The 22498-nt window shown below is 46.6% G+C and overlaps 1 protein-coding gene across 1 annotated transcript in view; it reads right to left on the bottom strand.

Annotated features, from left to right (window-relative positions):
* Positions 1-7145: 7145 nt before the first annotated feature.
* The window catches only part of LOC311239686 (nephronectin-like), a gene marked incomplete at its 3' end in the record, with an annotated part of 37612 nt that continues 22259 nt past the window's right edge, over positions 7146-22498 (bottom strand). Inside the window, exons 4-7 of the mRNA XM_084328090.1 lie at positions 20665-20784; positions 16698-16817; positions 16449-16583; positions 7146-7153 (exon numbers count right to left, since the gene is read on the bottom strand). Coding sequence (XP_084184216.1) covers positions 7146-7153; positions 16449-16583; positions 16698-16817; positions 20665-20784 — 383 coding nt within the window. The remainder of the gene's footprint in view (positions 7154-16448; positions 16584-16697; positions 16818-20664; positions 20785-22498) is intronic.

The raw sequence follows: 22498 nt of genomic DNA, 5'->3' as shown, positions 1-22498 counted from the left end.
TAAGAGCCGATGGGCTTGTCTCTAATTATCTCAGATCACTTACTTGAGATATAACCCTTTGGCCGCTCGATATCCCCCAGCGAGGTGCTAAACTCGCCAAGTTCTCGAGTCAATTACTATTTCTGTCAAGATTACTTCAAGTCACTGGTCTAGTTATATCCAGTTGATATGAAATGTAAGCATGAAGAGTTGTTAATCTCTTCTTGTTTGTAATAAACCGAATGTATGTCTAGGAGAACCATTATCGCCTGTAATAAAAATAATATTATTATCATCATCATCATCATTATCATCATTTTACGAAAGGGCTTGTAATACTGCTCATTTGAAAGCTTGGTTGTATTACTACTTTTTTAATAAGTATTACCACTGTTAATAATATAACATTAGCGTACTAACACGTAATCATTGTTTGCACGCCCCAGTACCTCCTGTCAATCCGACAGATCCATCGATCCGTGGTACCGGAATCCGCAAACAACAAACATTGCCATGTATAGTATTTATACAGTACATAGCATATATATATATATATATATATATATATATATATATATATATATATATATATATATATATATATATATATATATATATATATATATATATATATATATATATATATATGCTATGTTATAATATATAACTTTTAGCTGAAAAGCATTAACCAGTCAATTGATTCAATCTGTAATAGTCACCTTCCATAGGAAATCAGGGCGCGGCCGGCATCGTGGCACATTGCTGGCAGAAAGCAGTGATCGAACTCAATGGATTATAGAAAGTCATCTTTATTTTTAATTACAAAAAAAGGACTGTATAGAAATGTCCATTACAGTTTAAAAGATTATATAATACAAAACATCTCATCTCTAAGATTGCAAAGGCCTAACACGGCTTGTGCCTGCCATAGCAAAATCCTGCATCGCAACTACTCTGTAAAATCTGAACATCTGAAAAATCTGTCTCATAGCAAAAAACTCTCTTTGTCATTTTGAGCAAATGAGCTAAAAAACAAAGCTTTGTCCGGGGGACTCTACTTTGAAAAATAGACCGATTACGTTCCTTACGGTATCGGCCGCTAGAAGAAAGTGTCTGCAAGCAAAATCTGAAATTCTGAGCTCTCGAAGTAGGAGCAGTCATTTTTATATCGATCCGGCATCATATTTCTATTGGTCTAAATACTGTGAGGTCATTTTTACCATCCAATCAACACACAACACACATAGTAAGGATGGACTCCTCCCCTTCTAGTCATTACATCTACTGGAGAAGTAACAGATTACTTTCTTCTGGGAAAAACCCCATTACATCACTTAAACATGTATGCATGTCTGTTCTGCTTCCTCACTGCAAGGGTTAACTCCCTTACTACATGGGCCTCTCTTGTTCTGACAGTAAGAGAAGAAGACGAGGCAGACTGCCGTAATATACAGTACATAGCCTAACACATACATATACAGATATATACAGATATACATACATATACATGTACAATACAGTACTCATATACTTTAAACACTGATTGATCACACATCATATATGTATTTTGTAGTTTAAGGCCAGTTCTCTCTTCTGCTCTCATCTCTGTGCTCGTCTCGCTCGGAGCTGTCTCTCAAGGTCACATTCTTAACTCTTTAAATGCCATGCCTGGTTTTCCATTTTACCGCTTGAATGCCACCATCCGCGCCAATGTTAACGTTAATATCGCCTAATCTATGTTTTAAATTATGGCTATGTGTCTAATCTGCCCATCGCATTATCAAAGACTATGTTCCAGACAGTGCTGTGAAGGCAGATTGTTTTTTTATCGCGTCGTTGCCGTTTCAGAGCAGTTAGAAAAGCCCCCGTTTTGATATAAAAAACAACTCATTCTGGAGCATTCTATGAAAATCGTCTTTTAGTGGAATATTCCACAACGTTGATATTCGTCGGCCTTTTTATGAATCGTTTTCAAATAAACGCTAGATGATCAATATTATACGTGCACGCACGCACATTACGGCCGCGCGCGGACAATCGCCTTGTTGATTTCCTCTCGGACTTTTACAGTGAAAACGAAAGAAGAGATTTCACAAAACAGCTTATAACTTCATCAAAATTACTCTGATTATCCTACCACTGATAACATAGAGTCCTTACCTGACATCAGATGGTATCCAACTGGTATATTCCAATTCCTGATCACCATTCGAAAAAATCGATACGTGTATGGATCCAACGCGACACAGTGGTTCTCCATGATCCGCGGAGATCTGAGGCTCCAGAATGAACTCTAGTAACCCCGGCTGGATCAGTGAACTGGAAAATGTGGAGTACCGGATTTTTTCCCCCATTCATTTTCATTGAGTCCATTCCAAAATCACTTATGTCATCTGGGAGACGACAGGGGGCGCTTTTTTCCACAGTGATCACCGGCGCAGCTCGGCAATACTCGGGTAGGCTCGGGTGATGCAATAATTTTTCAGATCGCAAAAAAAAAAAAAAAAAAAAAAATCCGAGAAATCTCGTGAGTGGCTAGCAACCACCTATAAAAAAACACGAGAAATCTCGTGAGTGGCACTGAAAGAGTTAAGGGTAACTCCCTTACTGCATGTTCTAGGAAAAGGCCCTGCAGTATTGAGATGGAAGAGAATGGCCTGTGTACATGAATACATGAATACACTTCCTGCATGAATAGTCTTATACGCTTATATATATATATATATATATATATATATATATATATATATATATATATATATATATATATATATATATACAGATATATACAGATATATATACATACCTATCACATCTAGACGCATACAGTAACATATGCCTAGATTTAAAACAGATATATTTTTACACAAGTGGGAGGAAGAATATACAGACATTCCTCATAATCATATATAATTAACATAAGAACAGGATGTCGGGAGCTCCAGTAGCTCACCACGTACCGCGAGTGCTATTTCAGCGCCGTGGACAACCGTGCTCGTCACGGATCTGGGGCTGAGCGAGTTCGAATCCCGGACTGCAGCCGTGCCTTTCCCAGAGTGTCTTCCCCCCCATCTGAACCCTTTCAGCCTGCTTCTGTCGGTCGAACTTGACCAAGTATAAATGCGATAAACGTATAAAAGAGCCAGGGAAATGGCCAAAGTTTAAAAAAAAAAGAACAGGATGTCATGGGGGAGCTCCAGTAGCTCACCGCGTATCTCAGCGCTATTTCGGCGTCGGGGACAACCGTGCGCGTCACGGATCTGGGGTACACGAGTTCGACTCCCGGACTCGCCGTATTTTCTCAGAGTGTCTTTCCCCGATCTATATCCCATTCAACCTGTTTCTGTCGGTCATGCTTGACCAGAAAAAGCGATAAACGCTAAAAAGAACCAACTGTCTGGTCAAAGTTAAAAAAAAAAGAACAGGATGTCATAATAACCAGTGTCACTAGTTAGCTGTGACACTTCACACCCCCTCTGTCATCCTGGTCGGTCATTTTCCATTGTCTTAATAGCGTCTGTACTGGGGGACGAGATGGCGATTGCGGGGTCACGTGGCCATGACTCTCCACACCCCCTCTGTCATCTTGGTACCTCGGTACCCTGGTAGACGGCGGGAAGACTTGCATCTGTTGTTCCCTGGCTGGACGGCCCGACAGGATAGGGGTCACGTTGTTGCTTGGTATCCGGCGGGAAGACTTGCATCTGTTGTTCCCGGCCAACGCACCCAGGTGTTGTCGTCTGAAGACAACACCTGGTGGTCATCTTGTGGTCATCTTGGTCATCTTGGGGTCACCCCCTCTGACCTCTTGGATCTCTCCCATAGTTTGAGGTAGGTTGAATTGTCACTTCTCGGGCGACCCCACGGGTCCCCGAGAATTGTAGCAGCAGTCCTCTATTGAAGTGTGGTTGGCCTGGTCGTGTGACCCTGTCCGTAGGCCTCGCAGGACATCACAGATACAGTCCACAGAGGACTCATTTCTTTTCTCTCTTTCAGGTCCATTCAGGGCTCTCGTCGCCCTGTAACCTGGGTCCAGGCCGATGTCTCTCTGTCTCCATGTCACAGGATATGCGGGCCTGCTTGGCCTGCTTAGCTCTCTTGTTCGGTCTAGGAGGTCCAGGAGGTCTAGGAGGTCTAGGAGGTCTAGGAGGTCTAGGTGAGGATGAGTTGAGGATGCTCTGGAGCTTGACCTATCCCGGTCTTCCTCCATTTCTGAGTTCTGATCTGGGTCAGTATATTCCTTTTTGCCATTCGCTGCGTCGTCCACTGACTCCGGGGGACCCCCCCCCCCCCGTCTAAGAATGCTCCTGGCCCGAGATAGGGCAGGTTCTGATCCTTCCGGTCCGAACTGTACTGTCGGTCTCCTTGGTGTATCCTAAGGAGGGAGGTCGGTTCATTCCAGGATCGCAACATATTCATTTTGATCCTCTGATCCTTTATAGAGCGTACAGCTCTCTCTGTCACCCCGTTCGTATTGGGCTGGTAGGGTACAGAGTATTGGGCCATTACACCCGCTTCCTCCAGTAGTTTCAGTCCTGCTTTCAGATACTGCTATTCATCCCGATGGCACTGGTTCAGGTTTTGTCCCCCTTACCATCGCACATTGTTCACAGGCCTTTCGGACTGTTGTTGCTCTTTGTTTGGCTTTAGGTATGAGAATGTTGTTGGTTCTCAGGTATACCAACATCCTCTTACTTCCGACATGTCCAAGGTTATCATGTACCTGTCTGATCATGTGAGTAACCTCGTCCTTCGGTACTCTCACCGTGCCTTTGTCTTCCCAGGCCGTGGGCATGACTAAGGCCAGTCTTTTGAGGTGTAGCCCTCCGACCTTAAGTAGTTTTTGGGCCAGGGTATCCGCTTCCTCTATGGGGATGTTCCTATTCCTAGGGTGTTTTTTCCCTCGACTTCCTTCTTGCACAGGGGGTCAACCCTGTGTTGTGCTTGACTCGGTCCAGACTGGGTAGTTAGTGACTGTTATGTCTGGTGTTAGCTCTGGCTAGTTAGCCTGCTGTAGACTCAGGCTAGGTAGCCTCTTGTAGATTCAGGCTATGTAGCCTCTTGTAGACTCAGGCTATGTAGCCTCTTGTAGACTCAGCTCCTGCTGATAACACCAGCCTGTATGATTACGCTGGTTCCACTTCCGTCACAGTAGCAGGACTTATGCAGGACTTATTCTGACTTTAAGTAAACATTTAGGTTACTTCTAGTTCAGGTGACCTGTTACCTGAACATTACGTTACCCTTTAGTCGTGAGTAAACGCTACTTTCACAAAAATAGAGCTTTCTATTGAAGTGTGATATTCCCGAGTAGAGCTTTCTACTCGAGTATGACTTTAAGCCTTTTATCGTAGGTTTCTAGTCGCGTGTAGAGCTTTCTACTTAATTGTGAGAGACTGATCCGTCTCGTAGGGTAGAGCTTTCTACTAGAGTTTTGACTTTAGGTATAACACTGCGTTACCGTTCAGTCATGCGTAAACGTTTACTTTAATCACAAAAATAGAGCTTTCTATTGAAGTGTGATATTCCCGAGTAGAGCTTTCTACTCGAGTATGACTTTAAGCCTTTTATCGTAGGTTTCTAGTCGCATGTAGAGCTTTCTACTTAATTGTGAGAGACTGATCCGTCTCGTAGGGTAGAGTTTTCTACTAGAGTTTTGACTTTAGGTATAACACTGCGTTACCGTTCAGTCGTGCGTAAACGTTTACTTTAATCACAAAAATAGAGCTTTCTACTGAAGTGTGATATTCCCGAGTGGAGCTTTCTACTCGAGTATGACTTTAAGCCTTTTATCGTAGGTTTCTAGTCGTGTGTAGAGCTTTCTACTGTAGAGCTTTCTACTTTCTACTTCATTATGTTACTTCAGAGGCACCTGACAGCAGTCATTTCAGTTCATATTTTTTCGGCTGTTAATACCTATTCAATTAGTATACAGCCCAACTCTTGGATGTTCTAAGCCCCAGAACCTCCGATCCGTTTTGACAGACCTATAAACCAGTGACTTGGCCGCCTAAGCACCACAGCGTCCTGTATGCTGAAGCTTCCAAGCCCCCACAAATCTGATAGGCCCGTCGGATACAGAGACCCTGATGCTCGCTCTGTCCCCCCACGTCAAGGTGCTAAGCTTGATGAGAGTTTGCAGAGTCTCAATTTTTATCCATAGGCGCCGGTGAGTGTACATCTCATGCAGCTGATATGGTTGGTACGGGTGCTAACCTACCAAGATAGTTACTGTCAGGTAATCCCTTTTGAATGAAATAGATTAAAAAAATTTCGTCCTCTTTACTCTGTTTATTTAGAGAAAAGACAGACATCTTTACATTGTATACTTAAAATGTATACAAAATGAATGTAGTATTCTATGTCATGTTTCTTCCTAAATGACAATAACACTATATATTATTCCTCTCGACAGATGAGCTGAATGTCAAGTGCAGTTTGCACTTGCTCGAATTCCTTCCTTTGTTGCCCTCATCTCTGCTTGCTGCTCTGGGGTTAGTTTCTCCCCCATGTTTTTCCCCTGGATCTGGACCGGGGGTCCGTAATTTGAGCCCTCTGGTCTGAGTGACCCACTGCTTCCCTTGGTGTTTCCGAGGGACCAAACCATGTCTGGTTTCTGTACGCCAGTTTCTTCTGAGCTACCCGTGCCAGCTTCTCCTGAGCTCGCATCTGCTGCGCCAGCTTCTCCTGAGCTAGCATCTGTTGCGCCAGCTTCTCCTGAGCTAGCATCTGTTGCGCCAGCCTCTTTTGTGCTAGCTTCTCCTGAGCTATTACTCACGATGTTGAGTAATCAGAACTGTGTTCAGTTTCAGAGGTATTTAGCTCCCCATCATGTTCAGGCTCAGACTCAGTTTCACCTGAAGGTGTCATCTGTGGCCTCGGGTTCTGATCCCCGATCTGAATGTCGCCATCCTCCTCTTCTGGGCCATAGAAAATGGAACAGTGCTCATAATTGATGTTTTTGGCCTTTAGGAACTCGTCTATAGAGTCGAACACCTCTATGTCAGTGGAGGGAGACGTTGCTGCTCGTTTTGAGGTGGAGCCTTGCGCCTCACAAAGAGGAAGAATGACTACATCGTCTTCTTGGTTTTTTCCATTTCCAATATCCTGTGGCAGAACAGGGTCTCCATTTGTGGGTTCAAATGTCAGGTCCGACATGACCATTGTCAGTTCCCTGTGGTATAGATCTATGGATTGTTCACGTTGAGAATCTTCATGATTCAACCCTTGCTCTTTAATTGACGCTTCCGTCTTGACCGCACTTTCATACTGCATAAACAGTGTCTCAGGTGGCAGAGCGGTCGTCTGGCAATCAGAGGGTTCCTGGTTCGATTCCAGCTCGTCCCAGGTAGTGTGTCGAAGTGTCCTTGAGCAAGACACATAACCTTTTACTGCTCCCGTTAAGCAGATTGGCACCTTGCATGGCTGCCTCCGCCGTCTGTGTTTCTTAAGCCCTTGCCGGCTCCTGAAGCTCGTGTAACACTGGTCACAGTAGTAAGGTTTCTCTCGTGTGTGTACCACGTGGTGTCGTTTAAGATGAGTCTTCGCCTTGAAGCTCTTTCCACACTGGTCACAGCAGTAAGGTTTCTCTCCTGTGTGTACCATGTGGTGTTGTTTAAGGTGAGCCTTCGTCTTGAAGCTCCTTCCACACTGGTCACAGCAGTAAGGTTTCTCTCCTGTGTGCACCATGTGGTGTTGTTTAAGGTGAGCCTTCGTCTTGAAGCTCCTTCCACACTGGTCACAGCAGTAAGGTTTCTCTCCTGTGTGCACCATGTGGTGTTGTTTAAGGTGAGTCTTCTTCTTGAAGCTCTTCCCACACTGGTCACAGCAGTAAGGTTTCTCTCGTGTGTGTACCATGTGGTGAACTTTAAGATCTGCCTTTCTCTTGAAGCTAATGTCACACTGGTCACAGCCGTAGGGTCTCTCTCCTGTGTGTACCATGTGGTGACTTTTAAGTTCTCCCTTCGTCTTGAAGGTCTTTCCACACTGGCCACAGCAGTAAGGTTTCTCTCCTGTTCCAATTACCGCCTGCTGTACAGCCGGCAGCTCTGGGTATTGTGATTTGCTTGGTTCGGTGAATTCCTCACTTTCCGCAAGCGTCTCAGGGGACTCTGGGTGTGTTCCCCGTTCTCTTGGGTAGTCTAACCCCCTGCTGGGTGTAGAAACTCCCAATCCATCATCCGAGGGTAATTCCTCGTCCTCTGTGATGTGGGAATGATTGTGAGACATCCTGTTCACTTCCGTTAGCTCTGGCTTGGTAACCAGCTGTTAGCTCATGTCTGGCTAGGGCCAGTTCACTTCCTGTTAGCACTGGCTTGTTAGCCTGTTGGGAGCTAATTACCTCTTGGCTAGTTAGCCATCAATTCGCTCCTGGCTTTGTTAGCCTGTGGTGAGCTAGTTAGCTCTTGGCTAGTTAGCCATCAATTAGCTCTTGGCTAGTTAGCCATCAATTCACTCCTGGCTTGTTAGCCTGTTGTGAGCTAGTTAGCTCTTGGCTAGTTAGCCTGTTGTGAGCTAGTTAGCTCTGGCTTGTTAGCCTGTTGTTAGCTCCTGTCTGGCTAGGGCCAGTTAATTTGTGTTAACACTGGCTCGTTAGCCGATGGTGAGCTAGTTAGCTCTCGTCTGGCTAGGGCCAGTTCATTTGTGTTAACACTGGCTCGTTAGCCGATGGTGAGCTAGTTAGCTCTCGTCTGGCTAGGGCCAGTTCATTTGTGTTAGCTCTGGCTTGTTAGCCGATGGTGAGCTAGTTAGCTCTCGTCTGGCTAGGGCCAGCTCATTTCCAGTTAGCTCTGGCTTGTTAGCCGATGGTGAGCTAGTTAGCTCTCGTCTGGCTAGGGCCAGCTCATTTCCAATTAGCTCTGGCTTGTTAGCCGATGGTGAGCTAGTTAGCTCTCGTCTGGCTAGGGCCAGCTCATTTCCAGTTAGCTCTGGCTTGTTAGCCGATGGTGAGCTAGTTAGCTCTCGTCTGGCTAGGGCCAGCTCATTTCCAATTAGCTCTGGCTTGTTAGCCGATGGTGAGCTAGTTAGCTCTCGTCTGGCTAGGGCCAGCTCATTTCCAGTTAGCTCTGGCTTGTTAGCCGATGGTGAGCTAGTTAGCTCTCGTCTGGCTAGGGCCAGCTCATTTGTGTTAGCACTGGCTCGTTAGCCGATGGTGAGCTAGTTAGCTCTCGTCTGGCTAGGGCCAGCTCATTAGCTTGTGGCTAGTTAGCCTGCATTCCAAGTGGGCTCCGTTTTGGTCGCATCATGTAGCCTCGGGCTAGGTAGCCATCCAGTTAGCATTCAGTTCGCTTGTGGCTAGTTAGCCTGCATTCCAGTGGGCTAGGGCTATGTAGCCTCCTGTAGCCTCGGGCTAGGTAGCCATCCAGTTAGCATTCAATTCACTTGTGGCTAGTTAGCCTGCATTCCTGTGGGCTCCGTTTTGGTCGCCTCATGTAGCCTCGGGCTAGGTAGCCATCCAGTTAGCATTCAATTCACTTGTGGCTAGTTAGCCTGCATTCCTGTGGGCTCCGTTTTGGTCGCCTCATGTAGCCTCGGGCTAGGTAGCCATCCAGTTAGCATTCAGTTCGCTTATGGCTAGTTAGCCTGCATTCCAGTGGGCTAGGGCTATGTAGCCTCCTGTAGCCTCGGGCTAGGTAGCCATCCAGTTAGCAATGGTAGCAATGGCTAGGTAGCCTCCAGTTAGCACCAGCTTATTAGCCGGCGCTGCCAGCCTGTATGGCTGCGCTGATGTCTCTCTAAACTGCCAGACATTTTAGAGAGAGGGTTTTCTTTACTTTCTTTTTCTTTAATCCAATTTTGCGGCCTCAACCGCTCCACCAGCAATGCCCCCACTATGCAGATGCCTTTAATTTGCCACTGCTTTTCACTGAGGGCCATACAGATCAATATCCTTTGTCTGGTGTATTCTAAAGCTCGGTTCTCCGTTTTTCAATATTTCTATTTTATTTTATTTTGGCTGTTATTACCTTTTCAATTAGTTATAAAAGCCCACGCTAGGGACGCCATGTTAAGAGCCGATGGGCTTGTCTCTAATTATCTCAGATCACTTACTTGAGATATAACCCTTTGGCCGCTCGATATCCCCCAGCGAGGTGCTAAACTCGCCAAGTTCTCGAGTCAATTACTATTTCTGTCAAGATTACTTCAAGTCACTGGTCTAGTTATATCCAGTTGATATGAAATGTAAGCATGAAGAGTTGTTAATCTCTTCTTGTTTGTAATAAACCGAATGTATGTCTAGGAGAACCATTATCGCCTGTAATAAAAATAATATTATTATTATCATCATCATCATTATCATCATTTTACGAAAGGGCTTGTAATACTGCTCATTTGAAAGCTTGGTTGTATTACTACTTTTTTAATAAGTATTACCACTGTTAATAATATAACATTAGCGTACTAACACGTAATCATTGTTTGCACGCCCCAGTACCTCCTGTCAATCCGACAGATCCATCGATCCGTGGTACCGGAATCCGCAAACAACAAACATTGCCATGTATAGTATTTATACAGTACATAGCATATATATATATATAATATATAACTTTTAGCTGAAAAGCATTAACCAGTCAATTGACTCAATCTGTAATAGTCACCTTCCATAGGAAATCAGGGCGCGGCCGGCATCGTGGCACATTGCTGGCAGAAAGCAGTGATCGAATTCAATGGATTATAGAAAGTCACCTTTATTTTTAATTACAAAAAAAGGACTGTATAGAAATGTCCATTACAGTTTAAAAGATTATATAATACAAAACATCTCATCTCTAAGATCGCAAAGGCCTAACATGGCTTGTGCCTGCCATAGCAAAATCCTGCATCGCAACTACTCTGTAAAATCTGAACATCTGAAAAATCTGTCTCATAGCAAAAAACTCTCTTTGTCATTTTGAGCAAAAGAGCAAATGAGCTAAAAAACAAAGCTTTGTCCGGGGGACTCTACTTTGAAAAATAGACCGATTACGTTCCTTACGGTATCGGCCGCTAGAAGAAAGTGTCTGCAAGCAAAATCTGAAATTCTGAGCTCTCGAAGTAGGAGCAGTCATTTTTATATCGATCCGGCATCATATTTCTATTGGTCTAAATACTGTGATGTCATTTTTACCATCCAATCAACACACAACACACATAGTAAGGATGGACTCCTCCCCTTCTAGTCGTTATATCTACTGGAGAAGTAACAGATTACTTTCTTCTGGGAAAAACCCCATTACATCACTTAAACATGTATGCATGTCTGTTCTGCTTCCTCACTGCAAGGGTTAACTCCCTTACTACATGTACTGGGCTCTGTTAAGGAAGGACAGGACACTCTCACTGAGAAACATTGCTTTATACTGAAAACTAGGGTAAGCCATTTTAAGTTTATTAGTGAATCTTAAAAGTGAGGAACCAGCTGACTTGATTAAAGGGGCGTGTTTAAAACGGCCATTTTGTTTAGTTAAGTGCCCCCATTAAGGGACTGTTTCCTGTTTACTAGTAGCATCTGATTTGCTGAGTGAGCCATTAAGAGCCTGCCCTGTTTAAAAGCAGAGGTCCACACTGTGTTGAAGTCACTCTGTACTGGGCTCTGTTAAGGAAGGACAGGACACTCTCACTGAGAAACATTGCTTTATACTGAAAACTAGGGTAAGCCATTTTAAGTTTATTAGTGAATCTTAAAAGTGAGGAACCAGCTGACTTGATTAAAGGGGCGTGTTTAAAACGGCCATTTTGTTTAGTTAAGTGCCCCCATTAAGGGACTGTTTCCTGTTTACTAGTAGCATCTGATTTGCTGAGTGAGCCATTAAGAGCCTGCCCTGTTTAAAAGCAGAGGTCCACACTGTGTTGAAGTCACTCTGTACTGGGCTCTGTTAAGGAAGGACAGGACACTCTCACTGAGAAACATTGCTTTATACTGAAAACTAGGGTAAGCCATTTTAAGTTTATTAGTGAATCTTAAAAGTGAGGAACCAGCTGACTTGATTAAAGGGGCGTGTTTAAAACGGCCATTTTGTTTAGTTAAGTGCCCCCATTAAGGGACTGTTTCCTGTTTACTAGTAGCATCTGATTTGCTGAGTGAGCCATTAAGAGCCTGCCCTGTTTAAAAGCAGAGGTCCACACTGTGTTGAAGTCACTCTGTACTGGGCTCTGTTAAGGAAGGACAGGACACTCTCACTGAGAAACATTGCTTTATACTGAAAACTAGGGTAAGCCATTTTAAGTTTATTAGTGAATCTTAAAAGTGAGGAACCAGCTGACTTGATTAAAGGGGCGTGTTTAAAACGGCCATTTTGTTTTGTTAAGTGCCCCCATTAAGGGCCAGGTGTTAAGACAGCACTAATTAGTGATAGTGATTTAAAGGCTTGCTGGTGTAGCGTCAGCGAAGCGTCGAGAAACGAAGAGGGACAAAGAGGAGGAGTTATCCTGGAGTTCACCGCCGAGGGATCCACCGATCCACCCAGTGCTAAGTACACCATAATCCTATATTTCCCTCCCACACTGCTATTTCTCTACTTCCTCCCTGCCACTCTCGACAATACAATGTGTCTCATACCTATATCCACAATCTGCTCCTCCAGAACTGACTCTACCCATCCACGACAGTTTGCTAGTAACCCGGCTAATCTCTCCTACCCTCCTACAGCCACTAATACACCTGTCACAGTACGGGGAGGCTTATGGAATTGTCAATCAGCAGTCAAGAAAGCTGACTTCATTACTGCCTACGCCCATAGTCTAAATCTGCAGCTCCTGGCTCTAACTGAGACCTGGATAACCCCCAATAACTCATCAACACCTGCAGCATTATCTACAAACTATAACTTCACTCACACACCTCGACCTTCCAGACGGGGTGGAGGCACTGCCCTCATGACATCTCCTTCATGGGCTACAAACGTAACACCACTCCCAGAACTGTCACTCTCCTCTCTCGAATATCATGCAGTATCTGTCTCTAATCCTTTCAATCTCACCATTGTTACACTCTACCGCCCTCCAGGTCCGCTCGATCACTTCACAGATGAGCTGGACATGCTTCTTAGCTCCTTACCGGAAGATGGTACCCCTCTCCTTCTACTGGGCGACTTCAACCTGCCTGACTCATCTCAGTCAGTCATAGTAGTCTCCCTCCTACAATCGTTTGACCTGACTCCCACTGCCATGCCTCCCACCCACAAAGCAGGCAACTCCTTGGATCTCATATTTTCCCGTAACTCCAGCATCATTAACACCACGGTAACTCCCCTACATGTATCTGACCATTCCTTCATATCCTTCTCACTAACTCTCATGCTTAACCGAAAGGTCTTCACCCCAACTCAAACAGTCTCACTCAGACGCAACCTGCCCTCCCTATCCCCCTCCACCCTCTCCTCTGACATACTATCCGCTCTACCTTTGAGTGACACCTTCTCTGCTCTCTCCACAGAGATGGCAACCTCCACCCTCCTTTCAGCCCTGGCAACCTCCTTCGACAAGCTCTGTCCCCTCGTTGAGAAACCTGCCCGCCGTTCCCCACCCAGTCCATGGCTGACAGATCCAGTGAGAGAACAAAGACAGGTCCTGAGAGCAGCTGAAAGGAAGTATAGAAAGTCACGCCTCACTGCTGACATCGACACATATCACAACCTCTTGTTAACATTCTCCAAAACCATCACTAATGCCAAAGCTTCTTTCTTCCACCATAGGATCGAGGCCTCTGCCAAGAATCTTCGCAAACTGCATGCTACCATGTCCTCCCTCCTCACTCCCCCCCCACCCCCCCCTCCCTCATCTTTCTCTGCCGAAGACTTTGCGATCTTCTTTGAGGAAAAAGTGGAGAACATCCGCAGCTCCTTCTCCCAACCCCCACCCATTCCAAATGCTGAATCGAGAACCTCATCCTTCACTCTGTCATCTTTCTCTCCCATTACAGAAGCAGAGACCCTGACACTGGTAACGTCAAACCGTCCGACTACTTGCCAGCTGGACCAGCTACCCTCCCCACTCCTCCAGACCATAGCACCAGACATCCTCCCATTCCTAACTGCAACCATCAACTCCTCACTCAACTCGGGGGTGGTCCCCACCTCCCTAAAACAAGCCAGAGTCACGCCGCTCATAAAAAAACCAACCCTGAACCCTACTGTCATAGGCAACTACCGTCCTGTCTCTCTTCTCTCCTTCCTTTCTAAAACACTTGAACGTGCTGTATCCAACCAACTTACTACTTATCTCTTACAGAATGACCTCCTAGACCCTAATCAGTCAGGCTTCAGGACTGGTCACTCCACAGAGACAGCCCTCATTGCGGTCACAGAGGCACTTCACTTAGCAAAAGCGAAAGGCCTCTCCTCTGTCCTGATTCTCCTAGATCTATCTGCAGCCTTCGACACAGTCAACCACCAGATCCTCCTTGCGGCCCTCGCAGGAATGGGAGTGGCTGGCTCTGCGCTGACATGGCTGTCATCATACCTCAATGACCGCTCCTACCAAGTGTCATGGAGAGGGACCCTGTCGGCCACCCGCCCCCTGCGGACGGGTGTCCCCCAGGGCTCGGTTTTAGGACCCCTTCTCTTCTCCCTCTACACTAAATCACTGGGTAACATTATCACGTCTCATGGCTTCTCCTACCATTGTTATGCCGACGATACTCAACTCTTCCTCTCCTTCCCTCCCTCAGATATCCACGTCTCTGTGCGGATCTCGGCCTGTCTGTCCGACATCTCAGCCTGGATGACGTCCAACCACCTCAAACTGAACCTAAGCAAAACAGAATTGCTCCACCTGCCGGCCAAATCCTCCCCCCTAACCGACCTTTCAATCACAGTCGAGAATGCAGCTGTGACTGCGTCCCCGACCGCCAAGAACCTTGGTGTTGTCCTCGACGACCAGTTGAACTTCTCTGCTCACATCGCAGCGACGACCAGAACCTGCCGATTCCTCCTGAGCAACGTCAGAAGGATACGCCCCTTCCTGACAAAAGAAGCCACCCAACTCCTCGTCCAATCAACAGTCATCTCCCGCCTCGACTACTGCAATGCACTGCTCGCTGGCCTCCCGGCCACTGCCACTAAGCCTCTTCAACTCATTCAGAACGCAGCGGCCCGCCTGATCTCAAACCTACCGAAGTCGGCCCATGTCACCCCACTTCTTAGGGACCTGCACTGGCTCCCCATTGCTGCACGAATCCGCTTCAAGGCCCTCGACCTAGCATACCGTGCGGCAAAGGGAACCGCTCCCGCCTACCTCCGGTCAATGGTCTCTAACTACACACCCTCAAGACCCCTACGCTCTGCATCTTCTGGCCGCCTCAGACCTACTCCTATCCAAGCTCCGGGAGGGTCATCAAAGAGAAGTCGCCTATTCTCAGTCCTTGCCCCACAATGGTGGAATGAACTACCCACCCCAGTTAGGACAGCCGAATCACGTCCAATCTTTCGCCGTCGACTAAAGACGCACTTCTTCAACCATTATCTGAATTAAAAAAAAAAAAAAAAAAAAAATCTAACCCTAACTAACCGTACTGTCATGCACTTGTCCTAATAAACTAACCTACACTGTAGCACTCAACACTTTGATGAACATTGTTGCTCAGCTGATAGAGTTGTGCCCTTCCTGATGGCTTGTCGTACAGAACTTGTAAGTCGCTTTGGATAAAAGCGTCAGCTAAATGACTAAATGTAAAATGTAATGTACATGGGCCTCTCTCGTTCTGACAGTAAGAGAAGAAGACGAGGCAGACTGCCGTAATATACAGTACATAGCCTAACACATACATATACAGATATATACAGATATACATACATATACATGTACAATACAGTACTCATATACTTTAAACACTGATTGATCACACATCATATATGTATTTTGTAGTTTAAGGCCAGTTCTCTCTTCTGCTCTCATCTCGCTCGGAGCTGTCTCTCAAGGTCACATTCTTAAGGGTAACTCCCTTACTGCATGTTCTAGGAAAAGGCCCTGCAGTATTGAGATGGAAGAGAATGGCCTGTGTACATGAATACATGAATACACTTCCTGCATGAATAGTCTTATACGCTTATATATATATATATATATATATATATATATATATATATATATATATATATATATATATATATATATATATATATATATATATATATATATATATATATATATATATATATACAGATATATACAGATATATATACATACCTATCACATTTAGACGCATACAGTAACATATGCCTAGATTTAAAACAGATATATTTTTACACAAGTGGGAGGAAGAATATACAGACATTCCTCATAATCATATATAATTAACATAAGAACAGGATGTCATAATAACCAGTGTCACTAGTTGGCTGTGACACTTCACACCATGTTAACCTTCAGTGTATAACACACAGCCCTCTGTCTCTAACCATGTTAACCTTCAGTGTATAACACACAGCCCTCTGTCTCTAACCATGTTAACCTTCAGTGTATAACACACACAGCCCTCTGTCTCTTACCTATGCAGTTGTAGCGCCCGTTGATGTATCTCAGTTTGAAGCCGTGGTGACACTTACACACATAGCTACCGAACGTGTTCACACACTTCCTACGGTGAGGACACACACCTCCGCCCAACACACACTCATCTATGTCTGGGGGAGAGAGGGGGGAGACAGAAGAGAGAGACAGAGAGAGAGATTAAATGTGAAGGTATAAAATTCAAACCACAGAAAAAATTATATTGCAAAGTATCCCATAATACTAACCCACACAGGTGCGTCGGTCAGGGCCGAGACGTAACCCTGTAGTCGGACAGGTGCATCGGACCGCCCCTTTGATGACCTCACAGCCGTACTGACAGTTAGCCTGGGCACAGGTACGAGCATCTACACACACACACACACACGCACGCACGCACGCACGCACACACACACACACACACACACACACACACACACACACACACACACACACACACACACAGGGCGAGAAAGACAGAGAGAGAGACTAAGAGTAAATTAGTTTGAATATGGCCACCAGTGATGCCATCGGGGACATTGAATCCTTGTGTTGTGTTAATTACAGCTCCATAAAATGATGAAGATGAAAAAATAGCAACACATTGGGCGGAATCCACAGAGAATGGATTGCGCGAAGCAAATTGCATCCGTGGAGCCTGCTCTGCGTCTGCGAGCTATCCACGAAAGCACATTGCGCGATGAGATACCAGCGCAGACACGCCCAATATGTGTAGCTGTGAGCAGTCTGCACTCTGCACTCCTGACAGTGCTCTTGGCAGAAATGTGTGTGTCCAAATGTAGCGCGCTGTCAAGTTTAGCGCGCTGTCCAAAAAAAAATAAAAATTTGAAATCAAGATGGAAAGCAGTCAAAAGAAACTTGCAGTTAACTTAAAACTGTGAGGATTCGCCTGTCCCTGGACCTTTTTCCTGTGTTTTCCCTGTCTACTCTCCTCTACTCTTCACCAGCCCCCACCCTTGCGATGATTTACTCTCCTCTACTCTTCACCAGCCCCCACCCTTGGACATCCTTGATCCTCTACCTTCACGCACCTGTTGGGAGTTTGCAATCACCTCGGGAGAGTACATAGGTTGCAGACTCCCCTCCAGTCCTTGTCGGGTCGTTCTGTGTTCTGGATTCTGTGTTCTGGACTCTGTATCTGTGTTCATTGTTCATGGAGTTCTGGACGTTACCATTCTGTACGTCACCATCACCTGCCGCGTCTCCGGCGTTAGACGACGGCCCAGCCGTCACCACCTGTCGCCGTTTGCCTGGAGTGGGACTCTAATTCTCTACGGGAGGTTTTCCAGTGTTCCCACTCCAGACGTCAAGGCGGCGCGTCATCGCTCCCTATTTTCCACGGGAGGATGGCATCTCTTCATCCCGTTCCCCTTGGACCCAGGCTCGTCGTCGCTCCCTAGTATTCCACGGGAGGACGGCGTGTGCCCATCCCGTTCCCCTTGGACCCAGGCTCGTCGTCGCTCCCTAGTATTCCACGGGAGGATGGCGTGTTCCCATCCCGGTCCCCTGGGACCCCCTTTGTTCTGCGCTGCCCGTCTGCAGCATCCGAAGAGGAGGAGGAGTGTCCCCGTGCCAGGCCTCCGCCGTCGGGCCCCTGTTCCCGTGCCAGGCCTCCGCCGTCGGGCCCCTGTCCCCGTGCCAGGCCTCCGCCGTCGGAACCCTGTCCTCATCCCTGTAAGCAGCTCTGGCCCTCGCCCTGTCCAAGGCCTTAACCCTGTTCTCTGTCCCTGTCTCCAGCCCGCCTCTCCGGGCCTCTGTCCCTGTCCCCCTCTCCAGTGCCCCTGGTCCTGGTCCTTGACATTTAGCCCTGGCCCTGTCCCTTAGCCTTAGTCCCTTAGCCTGCTTGCCTCTTAAAGGCACAGTGCCGCATTTTCCATATTTCTTTGACTCTAGTGTTTTTGTGTTCTCCCTTAAAGGGACTGTGCCGCTTTTTGTTATGTAAGAAATAAATGCCCTGTTTTGGCTTACTCTCATACCTGTCTTGTGTTTGGGGTCGGTTACAAACCATAACAAAAACCAAGAACGGCAAACGACACATGCCGTTCCTTCGAATGTGGAGAGATCTAATTCTGTATTTTAATCTGTATTTAACCTTTATCTATTCGGTGAAGACCAGTTATTCTAATTAAAGAATTTACATTATCTATCTGTTCCACTTTGTCCCACCAAAATCTGACTGTTGTCCCCCCACTCATTTGAGAGCAAGATGCGCCGGCTTTGCGCGTTAATGCGCAAAGCCTCTGTGGATTCCGCCCCTTGTGTTATAGGAAGTGCTACCTTATAATTTCATGGAGCTGTAATTAACACAACACAAACAAGAATTCAATGTCCTCGTTGACATCACTGGTGGCCATATTCAAACTCATTTACTCGCAATAACTGTCAAACTAAATGAATGTGTGCAAAACGGTTTTAGAGTTTTTGGATGTGTGTGAGATTATGTGCAAGAAAATCAGCATTGTTTTTTGAAGTGCCCCTTTAATTAATAATTGTCCTACATCGACTTGTAATTGTTTTCTCTGATGTGCTGTTGCATATGAGCTGCATTCATGTTGTGTATTAATACTTACTTCTACAAGTTCCATCAGGTTGCAGCCGGTATCCAACCAGACAGTAATACTTGTAGCTGCCATGTGTGTGTATATATACTGTATATATGTGTGTGTGTGTGTGTGTGTGTGTGTGTGTGTGTGTGTTGTTGGATTCTCGTGTTATCAGCCAGTAATCACCTCGTCACCTGTGGCTCCGTGAAGTTTCTGCATTGTGTTTATCTCTTTCTCATCGTACTAGCTGATACACGATATCTTCCCCCGTTGATACATTCGTCTCAAAAAAATTAACGACACACTGGAAACAGGATACCTCTCCTGGATGTTGACGTTTATTCTCATAAACATACTCTGTACAAGATGGAAACCATTCTGAAAAGTCTTTGACTGCTATTGAATTCATTATTCTAATGATCTCTCTCTCTCTATCAGCCCGGTGGTTGTCACGGCCTAGTGTTATCCAAAAGCCTTCCCTGTTAGCCGAAGCTAGCTCGTGGCAACCGGAGGGTGGGGGCTACGTGTCAGCTTCCCCTCCCCCACCCTCTAGCTCCTGAAGTCTCTCTGTCTACGTGTCTACGCTTCGTTTCTTAGTCTGAGTCAAACCAGAAGAACTCACAGCTATAACATCTTTCCCCTAGCAACCGGTGGCCATCCCCGTAGCCACGGCCCTTCTCTCATTACTAAGTGACACGATGCCATGGCAACGGCTCTTGTCACCTACTGGCCCACTCTAACGCCCTTTCTATCTCTTCCCCATAGCTCTCTCTCTCTGACCAAATCTTCCCCACCAGCGGCTATCAGTTGTTGGTGTTAACAACTCGGCTGATGACCTTGGCACCCACACACCCTGCTCTGTGGCTCTGTCCCCGTGGAAACACACACACACTGGAGGCACTGGCTGCCTCCACTTTAAGATATATATATCCGTCAGAGTAGATGCTGTCATCTACCGATATTTACATTATGTACACATTGAAAAACAAGTGGATCTAGGGGCGGCTAAGTGGTGCAGTGGCCAAGGCGCTCGCCACTAACGCAGGAGATGCTGGGTTCGAGCCTAGCTCTCGGCGTTGCTACCAGCTTGGCTGGTCGTTCATACTAACACAATTGGCAGTGTTAGGGGTGGGAAAGCTGGTGGGTGGGGATTGGACGTTGTGGACAGCGACTCCTACAGGTCGGTTGGTGCACCTGTACAGCAGAATCAGGAAGTATCGGGGGCAGCGTGAGCCTCCCACGCGTTACTCCTCGCCACTGAGAGAACGCGCTGTTCAGGTGAAAAGATGCGACGGCTGCCTCCTCGTGTACCGGAGGGGACACATGATGCAAGGCTTGGTCCTCACTGCAGCCGACCAGTGGGAGGCATAGTCTAGCAACATTCGAGACAGGGGAGGGGAGAATTGAAGGGAGAATTGGCGAGGCGAAATTGGGATGGGAGAAAAATTGAAAAATAAGGAGAAAAAGTGGATAAAAAAAATAAAAGTGGATCTCACAGTGTGTATGTATATATATATCAGGTTGCAGCAGGTATCCAACCAGACAGTAACACTGGTACCTGCCGTATGTGTATATTATATATATATGTGCCTGTGTGCGTGTGTCTGTGTGTGTATATATACAGTATATACATGTGTGTGTATTAACTTACTTCTACAAGTTCCATCAGGCTGCAGCAGGTATCCATCCAGACAGTAACACTTGTAGCTGCCGTGTGTGTTCATACAGCGGTGTTTACAGGGCCTGGGCTTCACACCACACTCGTTCAGATCTACACACACACACACACACGCACACACACACACGCACACGCACACACACACACACACACACACGCACACACACACACAGACATCAGACGCAGAGATGAAACAAAGAGGTGCATTAGAATCCTACAGGTGCAGGAGAGACAGTAATCTACCAACTGTTTCATCATATGACACATAAAACAAACACACGCAGAATCACATCATCCAAGATAAAACACTATTAAGATACAGATGTTACAGACACACAAGTGTGTGCATCACTCACACACACACACACACACACACACACACACACACACACACACACACACACACACACACACACACACACACACACACACACACACACACACACACACACACACACACACACCACACACACACACACACACACACACACACACACAGTCACATACACAAATAAACCTAGAGATGGCTATGCGTGAAAAGACATAGTCCCGTCTCACAGACTGTAGGCTACAACATTGTATGTTGGTATCAGCCAGTCTTCAGATCTGCATAACCACTTTACCAGGTGACCTTTCTGTCTCTCTCTCCCTCCCTCTCTCTCCCTTCCTCTCTCCCTCCCTCTATGTCTCTCTCTCCTTCTCTCCCTCCCTCCCTCTGTCTCTCCTCCCTCCCTCTCTGTATCCCCCTCCCTCCTTCTCTCTCCCTCCCTCCCTCCCTCTCTCTCCATTCCTCTCTTCCTCCCTCTCTGTATCTCCGTCCCTCTGTCTCTCCTCCCTCCCTCTCTGTATCCCCCTCCCTCCTTCTCTCTCCCTCCCTCCCTCTCTCTCCATTCCTCTCTTCCTCCCTCTCTGTATCTCCCTCCCTCTGTCTCTCCCCCCCTCTCTCTCGCTCCCTCTCTCCCTCTCCCTCCCTCCCTCCCTCCCTCCCTCCCTCCCTCCCTCCCTCCCTCCCTCCCTCCCTCCCTCTGTGTCTCCCTCCCTCCCTCTCTCTCCCTCTCTGTATCTCCCTCCCTCTGTCTCTCCCTCCCTCTCTCCCTCCCTCTCTCTCTCCCTCCCTCTCTCCCTCCCTCTCTCTCTCTCTCTCTCCCTCCCTCCCTCTGTGTCTCCCTCCCTCCCTCTCTCTCCCTCTCTGTATGTCCCTCCCTCCCTCTCTGTATCTCCCTCCCTCCCTCTCTCTCTCTCTCCCTCCCTCTCTCTCTCTCCCTCCCTCTCTCTATCCCCCCGCGTCAATACTTTTACCAACGGATTTCCAGTTCCGCGTGCGCGTTCTGCGATCTGATTGGCCACTGACGTTTCTGGTCGTGTGACATGTGCGGCCAATCGTGTGACGCCTGTTTCTTTCACCGGTTAAGCTTAGGCACTCTTTCAAAGTTGGTTAAGGTTAGAGTTTGTCTTAGAGCAGGGCGATAGAACACCAGCCCTGATTCCAAACTCTAACTTTAACCAACTTCGAAAGCGTCGCCTAAGCTTAACCAGTGATAAACTAGGCATTAGGTAGTTTGCATGCTTTTCGAGGCGGAAATGGGCAAAGACACAGGCGTCACGTGATTGGGCGCACATGTCACATGACCAGAAACGTCAGTGGCCAATCAGATCGCACCAGAAACGTCAGTGGCCAATCAGATCGCAGAACGCGAACCTGGAAATCCGTTGGTAAAAAAATAGACGCATCCCCCCCTCCCTCTCCCTCCCTCCCTTCCTCCCTCTCTGTATCTCCCTCCCTCTCTCTCCCTCTCTGTATCTCCCT

Source organism: Notolepis coatsorum (assembly GCF_963971535.1).
Source record: "Notolepis coatsorum genome assembly, chromosome: 1".
NCBI classification, from domain to species: Eukaryota; Metazoa; Chordata; class Actinopteri; order Aulopiformes; family Paralepididae; genus Notolepis; species Notolepis coatsorum.
This window is presented reverse-complemented; position numbering and strand designations above follow the sequence as displayed.